At 32.6% G+C, this 14,069-nt stretch overlaps 1 protein-coding gene across 1 annotated transcript in view; it reads left to right on the forward strand.

Moving 5' to 3' along the window:
* GRIK2 (glutamate ionotropic receptor kainate type subunit 2) overlaps positions 1–14,069 on the forward strand; it is a 343,946-nt gene that overhangs the window by 104,749 nt on the left and 225,128 nt on the right. Inside the window, exons 2-3 of the mRNA XM_042814253.1 lie at positions 1,899–2,066; positions 5,542–5,799. Coding sequence (XP_042670187.1) covers positions 1,899–2,066; positions 5,542–5,799 — 426 coding nt within the window. The remainder of the gene's footprint in view (positions 1–1,898; positions 2,067–5,541; positions 5,800–14,069) is intronic.

The raw sequence follows: 14,069 nt of genomic DNA on the forward strand, positions 1-14,069 counted from the left end.
CATAGCTTGATTTATAATATTTAGACACTATAAGCCATAAAAAAAAGCGAAAAATCTTTTCTACCAGATTACATTCTCCCGAATAATTTATTAAATTCAAAAAACAGATTGCCTCTCATGTTAATGGCATATTATTGTTTAAACAAATATGGTTAATTTTTCAGTTTTAAAATGTACTAAGTTCATATTTGCCTTATCTTTTTAGCTTCAAGTTACTGTTAATATTGTCTATCTATTATATATATTCTTATACGTTTAATCAGGTGAATCATTCCTTGCTGTATCTGGATTGTTCTTAAATGTTTGCCTCTCCTATAAATACTAGTTTTAAAATAGTTATTTGACAAGTCTCATTTCAGTGGTTAATACTTGTCGAGCATCTGTCCCTAGGGCACTCATGAGGAACTTAAAGACTCACGTGCTGGGAAAAAAAATAAAAATTAACACCTGTTCTCCATATTCTGTTGAGAAACAGGCTGGACGAATCAAAAGGTTAGAAATCTGAAAGGCCATTTTGTGTTTAATAATATATGAGAGGGAAGGAGTTAATAACATAATACACATTATTTCCAAATGTAGGTTGTGTGGTTGTTTGCAAAGTTTGGTTTCAGTTCCTACGTACTTTGATGCTGAGAGTTTCTTTCTGAGAAACCAGGATTAAGATTTTTTTTTTAGACAATACAAAGCCAGGTAGCCACATAACTTTCAAAATGAATGCGTACACATTAGGAGAAAATAAATGAAAAACATTTCTTGCAGTGATGTAATCCCTGTCTCGTCCTAGTTACTATTATTCACAGATACTATTAACAAAAGAATAGAAAGGGCAGTAGTGATGCTGACCTTTATTTTTTTTAGGCATTCTATGCCTTGGGAAGAACATACTTTCAGATTACTTTTATTGACACCATATTCTTGGCCTTTTGAGAACAAAGAATAAATTATTATTGCAACTTATATGTTAATTTATATTTCATGGGCAGTGATACCTTATTACAAGATGAGAAGGACTGATATACAACAATCTTGTTTGGTTCGTATAAGATTAAGGCAGTTCTAGAAATCGCCTGTGCTTTTAGGTGTGTCCTACTCTGGCAGTCCATTTGGGGATGCTTTCTACATGTGATTGAGCTTTACGCAGACTGTAGTTGAATCCTCTATCTGTTGAAATTAAGATTAGCATGTACATTGAGCTCAGTGCAGATGAGTATAGTTTGAACCTCTGCTCAACGTATATACATATGTTCAGGTACACAGTCAGGCTAAAATGTGTATAAATCTTCTTGACACAATCTGAGATGTCCTGCTAATATTATTCTTTGTGAATTGCATTTCCAATGAACTTTCCACTTTCTTATCTTTTTCATGATACTATATAATGCATAGACCAGTAGAAAACAAGACTCCAGAAATCTTGCCTTTTATGTACCTGTGATCTAGAAGTTGTGAATGCAGTTTTTCAGGTTTAAGTATGTAAAATAATAATTACATGTTCTTTGTCCCTACACTTCTAAATAATGTGATTATTTTATATTCTCATAGTGTTTTTATTTGTACTAGTAAAGAGGATGTCTTTAAAATAAAAACAACAAAAAACATACAAAATACCCAAACAACAACAACAGCAAAAATACTCAACTTATTTTCTTTAAGGTAAGTTTGATTAATACATACTGCTGTTGGGTTATTGTTTGACCCAAATATCACTGAAATCATGGGATATTTTACACTAATTGCATGATATCAGATTTATTAGGTTAAGAATATCTATATCCAATATATAGGCTAGAGGAATTTTTTCCAAAATAATAATGAAATTGTTCTTTTATGCCATTTTGGCTTACTAGTGTTTTTTGTTTTTCCTTTCTTTCTTTTTTCTTTCTCTCCCTCTCCACCAGGAGGTATTTTTGAGTGTGTGGAATCTGGTCCAATGGGAGCAGAAGAATTAGCCTTCAGATTTGCTGTGAACACAATCAACAGAAACAGAACTCTTCTGCCAAACACTACATTAACATATGACACCCAAAAGATAAATCTCTATGACAGTTTTGAAGCATCCAAAAAAGGTAACTTTTTGTGTATTTAATTTCTTTAATTAGCAGCTAAAACTCGTGTGCTTTAACTACCTGAAAAAGGTCTGTCTATAAAGATATGCAGTAACATTGTACAAGGTTGTAGCTGACATTAAAGAAGTGTTTTAAATATTGCCCCTTGAAAGCTGTTATGGTAACTGCTTGAAAATTACATTATGTCAACTATGTTCCCACTACCCTGTCCAAAATCTATTTCTTTAAACATTTGAAATCTGAAATTTCTTTTTTCTTGAGTTTTGTGATTAGGGTGTTTTTGAGAGTAGATCTTCTGGTGTCAGAAAACATTTCCCCCATACTTTTTTTTTTTTTTCCCTTGGGAAATGCCAAGTGCTTCCAACTTGCAATGATCTTGGAAAAGGCTAAGACTTCAGTGGTGTAGTCAAGTATGTATGCCATCAAGCACATTTCCAACATTACTGGAGGAAAGTCTACAAAACCCTCTCATTCATTAAGGTGCTCAAAATCTGAATGTGAATTTCTTTATGGCTTCATGGCTAAAATCTCATTCTCAGATATTTACCAAGGCTCCAATTCAATTTTAGGTATTCTATCACTTTAAGTGCATCTTCAAAAATGTCTTTAGCATATGTGTGACTGGCATATTTTATCAGGCTTGTGTTGTGAAAGAGAGCAAGTAGTTGTAATTTTGCTTATCTGATGAGAACAAAGCATAAAAATAAGCTTGAAAATTAAGCCTTTGTTTAAGATTGTTGTTACCAGATAAATGTAAAAGCATCAGTTCAGATGATTTTCAAGATTATAAAATATTATGAACACTTTTTCCTAAACTTTCAGATCTTTGATTCTCACAAACAATTGAAGTTATGAGCTATTGCTTTACATTCTGGTCTAAAACACGATGATGCCACATGGGAGTTATACTGCATCACTGCCTTTTTGTAGAAAGTTGAAAACCCAGTAACTCCTATATGTCCTTTTTTGATTGAAAACCCACAGAACTTAAATTTTGCATGGTATTACACAGTGTTTAATGGTAGATTTTTTTATTGAAAAGCAAATTTCATATGAATGTTTATACGATTGATTCATATGAATCCTTAACAAGAAAAGGTAAACTTGTATTTGTTATGAGAGATTTGGACCTTAAATCTTCACAGAGATCTGGTCCTCAACGTGTCACTCTAACTGAAAAACAAGAAGAGATTTTTTTGCTAAGTAAAATGAAAACTCCTGATGCTACATTAGAAATGCTAGCTAGGGAAAAGCTGCTATGTCAGTGCAGATGTATACGAAGTACATCTTTATAATGGAATACAATCCTGATTAAAAATCAATTTAGAAATGATAAATATTTTTGCCTTTTATTTGCAACATGTCGAGTTTATCTTTCTAATTGTTTATTTCTCAAATTAACCATTTTAGTATAAGGCTGTTGTTGCTAGATATGAGAATAGACGGTCTCTCTGTATGGAAATAAGCATTTAAATTCTTCTGAGGTACTTTGATACATGAAAAATATTATAGACTAAATATTTATGCCTAGCAAAATAATTTATTTGTAGCAGAGAGTGAGAAAGGAAGTATGCTATTTCTTTTATGGTTTTTTTTTAATAGTTATTCTGATGAGATAAAAAATGTTCTGAGACGCTGCTCTTTCCATCTCAGCCAATAGTAAACAAATCCTTAATTCTGTCCCCATCTTCTATCTGATTTGAATGCATTCTGCCTTGTGAAATTTAATTTAATAATTTGTCCTCATACCTGAATTAATAAAAAGTGAAGAAATCTATTCTGAAATTTTAATTTTTTAACAATCTTCTGAGATGACAACTCTACTTCTAGACCTTACTTAGGGGTTGCTTGGAGATTGCAAGCTAACCTTACTATTGCTAACTATTGATAGAATGGAATAGCTGATGCTAGAATTACAAAATGTAATTAATTGGATATATATATTGTTCCTGTTTGCATCTTGCATGAGAATGCAAATCTTTATTTTTAACTAGTCATGCTGTATCAAAATCTGTGTAATTTTTTAGTACTCATAGCTTTTTGCTTCATCAATTCACAGCCAACCATTGAAGCTGAGAGGTACTTTAGTCCAGAATCGAAGGCTAAAGGCTAGCCTAAAATGGTTCATTTTATTATGATGACTCCAAAGCAGAGTTTTAACTATGAGATTGAAACATTTAACTCATTCTGTGGTTAATGATTTTGTCCACTAGTGACCAGGCAGGTGCTGCATCAAAAAACAGCCTGTTAAAACCTCTTATTAACAAATACTTTTTAAGCTGAATACAAACTAAATATCAATGGGATTTTAAAATTACTGTATGAAAGAGCAACCTGAAAGCAAGATGATATTTCCAAGATACCGTTTCAATGAAGAGTAATGTGAGTGCAAACAAAATATCCTTCAGTGCACTACAAAAATTGGTATGCATCTGATAGAGTTGTATTAAATCACATGTGAAAGCACTGCATTATTCAAATCACAGAAAAAAAAAAAAAAAAAAAGCCCATTGAAAAGCCATCTGGTAGCTATTGCTGTTGTTAGTGATCCCATTTACTGACATTTGCATAAAGCTTGTTGATTACTCTTAGGAAGGGCAATATTAGCATAAATGTTTTTTTATCAGGCTAGTCATTTAGGCCTTAATCCGATGCTTAGTAATACAGTGGAGATCTTGTGTGTATATGAGAAGTTAATTTAAACCACTGATGCTCTGCAAGAATAAAAAGGTGTGCCAGCATGATTTCTCAAAGACTTGTAGTATTTTTAATCATGCTGAAAAGGACAGACATGGCACAACTGAAAAAATAAATTTCAACTTACTGAGGAAAAATAATGTAGTAAAATGTGTTTCTACTGCTTGTTTCCTTAGTTGTGAGGGACAACAACGATGGTGTAAAAACACTAAGTAATCTAGCCTCATATAAATACATTCACATTGGATTATGGAGACACTTTCCCTTACTTCTCTCTACCAAATAAGATGTTTTCTTAGAAAGGCAGAATCTGTTGAGTTTCAGAACCGTGTGCTCATAAAAGTCATGTCTATAGCAGTGATCTGAACAGGAGCAGGGCATGGACTGAGAAACTAGTCTCCAGTATTGCTTAATTTTTCTGGCTTCTTTCTGCAATGTGCTAACTCATCTTCTGCAAGATAATGCTGGAGCATACTGTAGGAAATAAACAAGATAAACAATTATACACAATTGCTGGCCTTTGTGACTTCCACTGACATAGAAGTATTTATTAAATGTAGCTGAGCACTATTTAGAAGTTAAGTGTTGCTATTCATCAGCTCACAGTGAAAGCTTAGAAATGTATTCAGAAGTTGAAATCTGTGTGTTACGGAAGAAAGGAGTTTTCTCAGAAGTTATATTTCATGGAGAACCTTTTATTTGATATGAATTGTGCAATACCTTCTGGCACACTGCCTTCTTTCCTCTCATCATTGACAGACTTCTGTCTTCTCTCTAGCCTGCGATCAGCTATCTCTTGGGGTAGCTGCCATCTTCGGACCATCCCATAGCTCCTCAGCTAATGCTGTACAATCAATCTGCAATGCTTTGGGTGTTCCACATATCCAGACCCGCTGGAAACATCAGGTGTCAGACAACAAGGACTCCTTCTATGTCAGCCTCTATCCAGACTTCTCATCACTCAGCCGTGCCATCCTTGACCTTGTGCAGTTCTTCAAGTGGAAAACGGTTACTGTTGTTTATGATGACAGCACTGGTAAGACTAAATCATGCAACTAGGTGCAGATATGATTCTATGAATATATATTCATGCATACAAGAAGAATGAGGGGTGTCAGTACTGTTACAGCTTTATTTTAAGAAAGCTTAATTACGAGAAATTCCATTGGCAAGGTAGAGTGTAACAAATAACACAGATTTGTTAGCATAAGTATTCTCATAATTATCCTTCACTTGCTGAATTGTGTGCATTTGAGATTGCAACTGTCAATAAATCTGTCACGCTCTATCTGCATTTTCCTCAGTATCTTCACGGTTGCTAACAGCTATGTCTTCTGATTTTATTTAAAACTCAGTTTCTGAAGAAAAAGATGATAACTTGAAAGATGTAATGGATTGGCTGGTCAAATAGGACACCTACATTTTAGTGCTGCTCTTGGCATATTAGCTAAGTTAGAAAATAGTTGCCATATTTGTTTGGAATTTTGGTAATTGCATTTTCAGAGAGTCACAGAAGGAACTCTGGTTTTGGCTCCTATGAGTTGAAAGCAGAGGAAATGTGGATGCTTGTTTTGCAGATGATTCACATCATTTAAATATGAACTCCCGAATTTCCATCAGAAATACCCCAATTTGATACCATTCCTTTAACCTCACTCTAAAACCTCTGGTTTGCTCTGGCAGTGGTATTTGGTTTGAAATTTCAAAAAACTTGTCCAATTTGAGGCTTGTCTGCTGGAGGTTAGAACTACCAGCTGGTAAGAGGAAAATCTGTCTGTAATGGAGGATATAAGGAAGTCATTTAGCCAGATGAGAGATTTAATATTATGGAAGTGTTAACAGTTTCTTCCATCGTTTTTAAACTGACTCTGACAAACCCTTCTCATAATTCTGTGAAAAAGAAGGTTTTTGATGATGTTGATGATTCAACAGCTAGTAAATGGTGAGCAGGAAACAGAGATGGAAAACAAGAACACATCAGCGGAATTCGGAGGCTGTCTTTCTAGAAGTTTGGCTGATGTTACCAAAGACACAATCAAACTTCTGGTTTCAAGTTTAGCATTACAGGCTTACAGGAAAAAATAATCTACTTCATTTTTAATTTTTAATTTTATTTAATTTTATTTTTTAACTCTTGCTTTGAAATAGGACTGGAGGTAAAAAGGAATATTCAAGTCTTAATCAAGTGAATAGTGGAAAAGTAATTTGTGATTTAGTTAAATGGTTATAAATTTTTATTTACATAAATTTGAAATATTTTTTATTTAAGTCATTCATAGACTAATTTTAAAATATCCAGAATGGCTTTTGAAGGAGACCTGCTTCCAATGTTCAGGATCCTGTAATGTAGAAAACAGGATAACTTGGCACAGGAAAGAATGGAGGTCGTGTCCTTTTGAAACTGGGAACAGAGATGCTTCTAAAGCAATATAATCAGTAACGCTAGAGAGAGTAAAGGTCAGGTTGAATACAGAGTAAAGAGTAACAGTCAAGACTCTACAAATGTGGTGAAGTAATAATTAGTAAGAATGTTACTTCTCGGTAAAGATTCAGTAAGAAAAGATTCAGTCTGTTACAACAAGGATAGGGTAATAAAAAACAAAAATGCTCAGAGGATGGGCAAAGGTGTTAATATTATGAAAGACGTACTGGCCTGGTACTGTCTTAGGGCATGGTGAAAGTTGGTTAGCTGAGTCTGTTCTTTCAGGGAAAAATAGTTTGTCTCCTTTTCCTGTGAATCTCTGTTTGAAACTCCTGTGAATCTCTGCACTAACTTTTTTTTTTTTTTTTTTTTTTTTTTTTGCTTCAAACAGTATCTATGTTCTGCTTCCTTCTATGTCTTCCTTTTTCCCTTCATCTTAACTCTTATGAGACATTTTTCATTTAGTCCATCTGTTGTACAAACTAAAAATTGAAATTGAAATCAGGCTCTTGAATATATATATATATATATATATATATATATATATATATATATGTGTGTGTGTGTGTGTGTGTATATATATTTTGCTAGTCTGAAGACAAGTATTGCTTCCTGTGATCATTCTAAACTGCAAAGTATGTTCCTTTCAACTAGAATTTTCCTTAAAGATCTGTCAGGAATTAACCAGAGATCAGTTAGGATTTTTTTTTTTTCCCTTAGAGTAATTTATAGTTAATTAAATACCACTAAACTGTCCCTGGATACTAATTAAGTCCTTTCAGTTTACTGGTTTGCTGTAGTCAATTGTCTTTAGGAGAGAAAAGGGGGAAAATGACAGTGTGTTCACCTGCTGCATGACCTAATAGTTTTAATTGATCTCAAAATGGCAAAGTATCTTCTTCAAAATATCAAAATTTCAAGTGCATATTGCAATCTGTTCTAAGAAAAATAGGGCAGATAAATTCTAAGTAAGTCTGTACATCTGAAAGTATTCCAAAGCAAAGTATACACGAATGGTTAGATGCTGGGACCTTTAAATTATACTGGCACTTGTACTGGCAACTAATGCTTTATGCAGATCAAGTTGATGTAAACAGAGTTTTGAGATTTTTTCTTAATTAACATTTGTTTTGGTCTTGAGTGAATGCGTATAAACACCAAAAATCTGTTGCATCTATGAACAGAAGCCAAACTAAAAGCCTGAAAAATGGCTTCAGAAATGAAAATGTTTTCTGATGGTCTTCAATGTTGAATGCAGTGCTTTAAATCAAATGAAGGAAAAGAATGCGATTTTGTTGATATTTTTTACAGTAATATATTAGTAGCACTGATTTGTAAATACAATTATTTCCTTCTTGGGACCAGCATAAAAATTCACATTACCTTATTTCTATATTTCCCACATCTTATTTCCTGATGTGCTATATCTTGAGGATGTTTTTTCCATACTACCAATTTCCAATTATTGCAAATTTATAATGAAATTGAATGTCTTGCAGAAAGTGGGTACATGGTGATGGAAAGTGGGTGACATTGTTAAAAGATTAAGGAAAGAATTTTGCAACGGGTTCAAAGTAAATCTTTGAGATCAGGAAGAAAATTTTTATCTAAGTATTATATGCTTAAGAAACTTTAAAGATCAGACAGATAAAAAAGCAAGGATACAAAATGAAATGGCCTGAAAAAGGTTGCTTGTATCTTTATTTTTATGTAAATGAGTTGAGTAACCCCTAATTTATGTGAAAAGCTGTTCTTTGTAAAAACATGTGTGCCTGTTCTTAGCAGAATGAGAAAGAAGAAAGAAAATGAGAATGCTGGACTGAAAACTTGACATCCAATATAATGACAGTGCATTTTACCTAAATGTAGGAAACAAAACTTTAATCTTGGAGATACATAATAACAAACCTACAAAATGACATTGTAGGCATGCAGTAGAATGTATTTCATGGTTGTAAATTTTATATACAAGGGTAAAGTTTGTACAAAAACAGATAATATGCAGAAATAGGGAGAGATGTGTTGAATGAAACTAGGCAGCACAGTGATCCACATTACGATAGGAGACATTTGCAGAGACCAGCCGTGTAATTTCTGTGGATCAAAATCCAAATGAATGACTGAAATATGAAGTGGAGGATATTTTTCTTACTTCCTTACCTTAGAATCAAATAACAAAACTAACAAAAGGCAAAGGTTTCATCTCAAAAAAATATTCCTCATTACATGTTTACAGAAAAGAGGAGTACAGAAGGACACAGTTCTTATTATATTCTTAGAAAGGCTGCAAATTCTTAGAATGTATACTGAAATATTTAACATTTAAAATACTGAATGCACGTGTGTGGGAGATTCTTCTGATATTTCTGATGGTGAAGAACTGCTTGGGAATGGAAAATGATCTTTTATTTTTGTGGACTTATTTTCTTTTTAATAAATGAGAAAATATATTGAATTTTAAAAAAGTGAATGTCATTAAAACTGGAATTTCTGCTGACTAAGTCAGTTGAAGTCTAAAGAGAGGAACATTCATTGACAGCTTCTTAAATAATATTGAAATTGAATAAAGCAAACCAAAAGTTGACAAATGTCCTGAGTTTTCAAATCACCCAAGCAAGAGACTTATTAAAAACTTAAAAAAGATGTAATTTTAGGTGTCTTAGTTATTTCGTTTTGAGAAGTCATGGGTGATAGGTGGTGAAGTTCTATAGTCTGGAAAAGTTAGAAAAACTTAGATTTATTCCATGTTAGACATTTATCCAAGCTTTGAAGTGCATTTGTCCTGGTTCCTTAGGTTCACCCTTCTGTTCCTAGTAATTACTTGGAATCTACTTAAAAATGGGTAGGATACAGTGAGATTTCTTTATTTTATAGGCCTGCCCCATGAATTTCTGTCCATGGTAAATGCTGCAGTGCTTACATTAATATACTTTAAAGGTCTCAAGGTGATGAGTAATTCTCTATTTAACTTTATAAATATTAAATAATATAAAATTTCCTCCTTTGACAGGTCAACTTATGTTTTAGGTAAGGAAATTGCAGTAGATATACAGGTTTCAGAAAGTCACACTGTTCTAAGTTGCTTACTTCTATGCATATTAGAGAAATAGTATCCTCATGCATCCCTGCTACATGGATGCAAAGAAAGAAGAACAATGAAACTCTAAATGTTGTAGGTTGGTTGTGATTTTATAGCAAAACTGAAAGGACATATTTACAGGGTACACATTCTATTGAACGTAAAAATTACATGTGCAGGCAGTAAGCTCACAAGTTGCAATACTTGAGAAAGCAAAAATTGTGTTAATTTTTCTTAATAGTTTTGTCTGAAGAAAGATGAAGGTTTATCAGATTAGAAGCTTATGAATATATTATGTGTTAGAAAAAACTAAAAGGGATTAGGTTTAATCTAGTAAATAGAAGGTCTTGCAAAGGAAAAACCACACAATAATAATCCTATACTGTTTTTCATGGCATAGTTATAGAGACATTGACATTTTTTAGAAACATTTAGGTTAGAATAAAATCTATCCTTGTAAGACTGTGGAATCTTCATCTCCAGGATTTTTTTTTTTTTTTTCCTAAGTGGCTGTTTTCTCTTACTGCCTTTGCTAGACAGAACAAAACAAAAATGACAAGTAACAGTGAGCTCTTAAGTCACTATCATGACTAGTCCCAACACTACCACTTCCTCTGACTTGTGTAAAGCTGATGCTATCTAATACCTCTATTAAAAGAATGTTTAGAGATACTGTATTGCTATTAACATATTGCATTGATATTTTTTTCCTCAAATTGGATTAATATTAGCTGTCTGTAATACAAAAACAATATCTAGGTGGTCTTTTATGTATTTATACTCTTTTGTGCAATTTTAGATTGCATTTGTTCTAGCTCATTGAAGCAGATGCAGAATTCACCTGGTTGTATTTGACAGTCTGGGTGGGTATCCTCCCTGGAATATATATATACATATATGTATATATATATTCCAGGAATATATATATATATATATAACTCCCTGGAATATATATATATGTATATATATATGTATATATGTATATTTATATAGACTTGTACATAAAACTTATCAAAGATTCAGAGTGGGATAGGATAGCTTGTCACAGCATGTTAAAAGTAAATATTTCTATGCATTTCAATTTGTGCATTATCAATCAATAATCATTTTTTGATGTTTTTAATGGAGTGAATTGAATGAATATCTAAATGAGGGAAACAAAGGAGTCTTCAGGCTTCTTATGCATATCAGCTGGAGTTGCATGCAATTCTGTTCCACATCTGCTCTGTCACTGAATCAGAGAGGGAATGCATTTGGATAAAGACATCCCCAATTTTACAGAAACTTCTCTTTGAGGATAAGTTCTTTTCAGTCCTTAAATAAAAAAAAATCAGGTTTGGTAGGGCTGCAAAATTGCTAATATTTTTATCCGATTTTGGAGCATGAAGAGATTTTTCTAGACTGTTTACGTATTGCATAGTATCTTTTCAATACAGAGTGTTTCATGTGCTGTGCACAGTAATTTCATGTAAACATTTAATTAGTAATTCTGTGTTAAACCTGACTGTGGTATTTAGATGTAGTTGATGTAGTATATTCTTTTTCTAAGAAATTTCTTGTATTATTATTTGATAAAGCTCAAAAATATTTTTCGTGATGCTACATGAAAATATCAGATGTAAAGAGGATTTTGTGAAGTTAGTATTTCACTTTCGAAGTATTTTGGAAGTTAAGAACTACTTAATCTAGTTTTCTGAAAAGAAAGAATTTCAATACTCTTATTCTTTTTGACAAATGGACCTGCATTGTTCTTTGAGGACAATTCCTTGGAGATTTAAATTAATTATTTGAAAGGAAAATTAAATATCATCAAGTTAAACATAATGCATGAGTTCAGCTTGTCTTTCAGGAAAACATGTACCAGAGACTCCTTGTTCTTTTGCCAAGAATTGAATTTGAGCTTACTGGAACAAGATAAATTATTTGCCTCAATATAAAAGAAAACTAATATTAAGCACTTTAAAGAATTTTTCTTTAAGCCTAATTAACAGAAGAAGGCTGTATTTCCAGTAATCATTGGGGTGTCAATGAATGTACTCCAAATATTTGTAGGTTTGAATAAACATAAGTATTTACATTTTATAGAGAGCTGGCTGGGGTATGTATGATCAGAATTATTGTTTCTTTCCTCCTTGAATTCTGCTACATTTTACTCTCTATTTTCAAATGGAAAAAAAAAAATGTGAAAGGCAGAACAATTTATCTAAAAATGAAAACAGGAAAATGGAGATATAATCTCACGTTTTACATGTGACTTAATTTAAAAAAAAAAAAAACACAAAAACTCTGATTTCCCCAAATTTAACCATGCTTTCACTCCTACATCAGTATTAACACATTTTGTCTTTGGTTGGTGGAACACTGTGAAATGCACCTATAGTATCAAGCCCTTGCTCAGATGCTCTTAATCAGTCTCAGATCGATAACCCTACCTTCGTACATCTTAGTTTTGTTCCCAGATTGTTTTTCTCTCTTGCACTCTTATCAATTTCTGTAGCAAAAAATTATCTGCTGTAGTCTTCAAGAATAAATGTACTTACCTGTAATGTCCAGCTTAGAGTGTTCATGCATGCTTTTTCTTCTGCCAAGCCTCTCCAGATTTACAGAAGATATTAATTCTTTTTAAGTTTTGCTGGAAATGGCTAAACTTATTCTCCTGCTGCTTTTTACATTGATTCTGACAGCTCTGACAAAAGACTTTTGTCCTTTGACTGCAGTAGATCTCTTTATGCTTTTTACCCTCATTAAACCACACTACTCATAGATGTCAGCTACTTGAGAAATCATACTTTCCAGTATTACAAGAATTCTTTTGAATTGCCCTGGATTGTTAATTGTCATTGCTGTCATCTATTGCTAAATCCTTCAGAACATGTTCATTTGACAACCACAAAACTAAACTACAGTGATATTTTAAATCAGTCTTATAATAAACAATAGAGCCGCATGCATAAGGAAATGTCACATGTTGCTGGACAGTAAAAAAAAAAAAAAAAAAAAAGACAAATCTAATCTAAAAGTCTGTCAACAGTTTACAGGCTGGTTTGGAATACCAATAACCAAAAATCATAAAACCATAGCAAAGTCTTAACATATTGATTATTTTCTTCAATTATATTATTGCTTTTGATTATATTAAAGTGCTCTAAGTGTGGAGGTGAGCGAAAGATTTCTTTTTTTCCTTAAATTGCTGTGTGCTGCAGATAAGTACTCTGAGAGCATTAAAAAATTTTCTTCATCTTCTTTGGGTGACCAAGACAATTCCATGATCTTAAAGTCTATTCTGAACTTGAACATTTGCTTTGATCCCTCCAGTGAAAGTGTGTGGGAGGTGTTATAGGCCTTTTTCACTGTGGTGCTCTAACGTCTTCATGTGAAGAGATTTTTTGCTTTTTTTTTTTTTTTTTTTTTTTTTTTTTTTTTTCCTTTCTTGGAAACAGTTTGAACTGGGATCAGCTGTTTGAAACTAACTATAAAACATATGTACAAACATACATGCTCTTAAGTGCTTAGCTTATTTTATTTAAGGAAAAGGATAAAGAAGATTATTTTATTGTACTTCTTGATGAAAGAGCACGAAAGAGCTCTTTCAAGAGCATGAAAGTAAAATGGATACTAAGACACAAAAAATTAAGTAATATACAGAGAGTATCCCAATGGATATCTGACTACTGGAGTGAGATCCTTGGTCTTCTTTTTCAATGATTTTTACATTTAGGGCAACTGAATTACCTAGTTAAACTGAAAATTATTCTTCAGCTACTGACGTGGTTTCATCAAAAAAAAAACTTTTGAAAAATGTTTT

This window comes from Centrocercus urophasianus, unplaced genomic scaffold, assembly GCF_019232065.1.
Source record: "Centrocercus urophasianus isolate 14NV4802_14NV808 unplaced genomic scaffold, USGS_Curo_1.0 seq_10, whole genome shotgun sequence".
NCBI classification, from domain to species: Eukaryota; Metazoa; Chordata; class Aves; order Galliformes; family Phasianidae; genus Centrocercus; species Centrocercus urophasianus.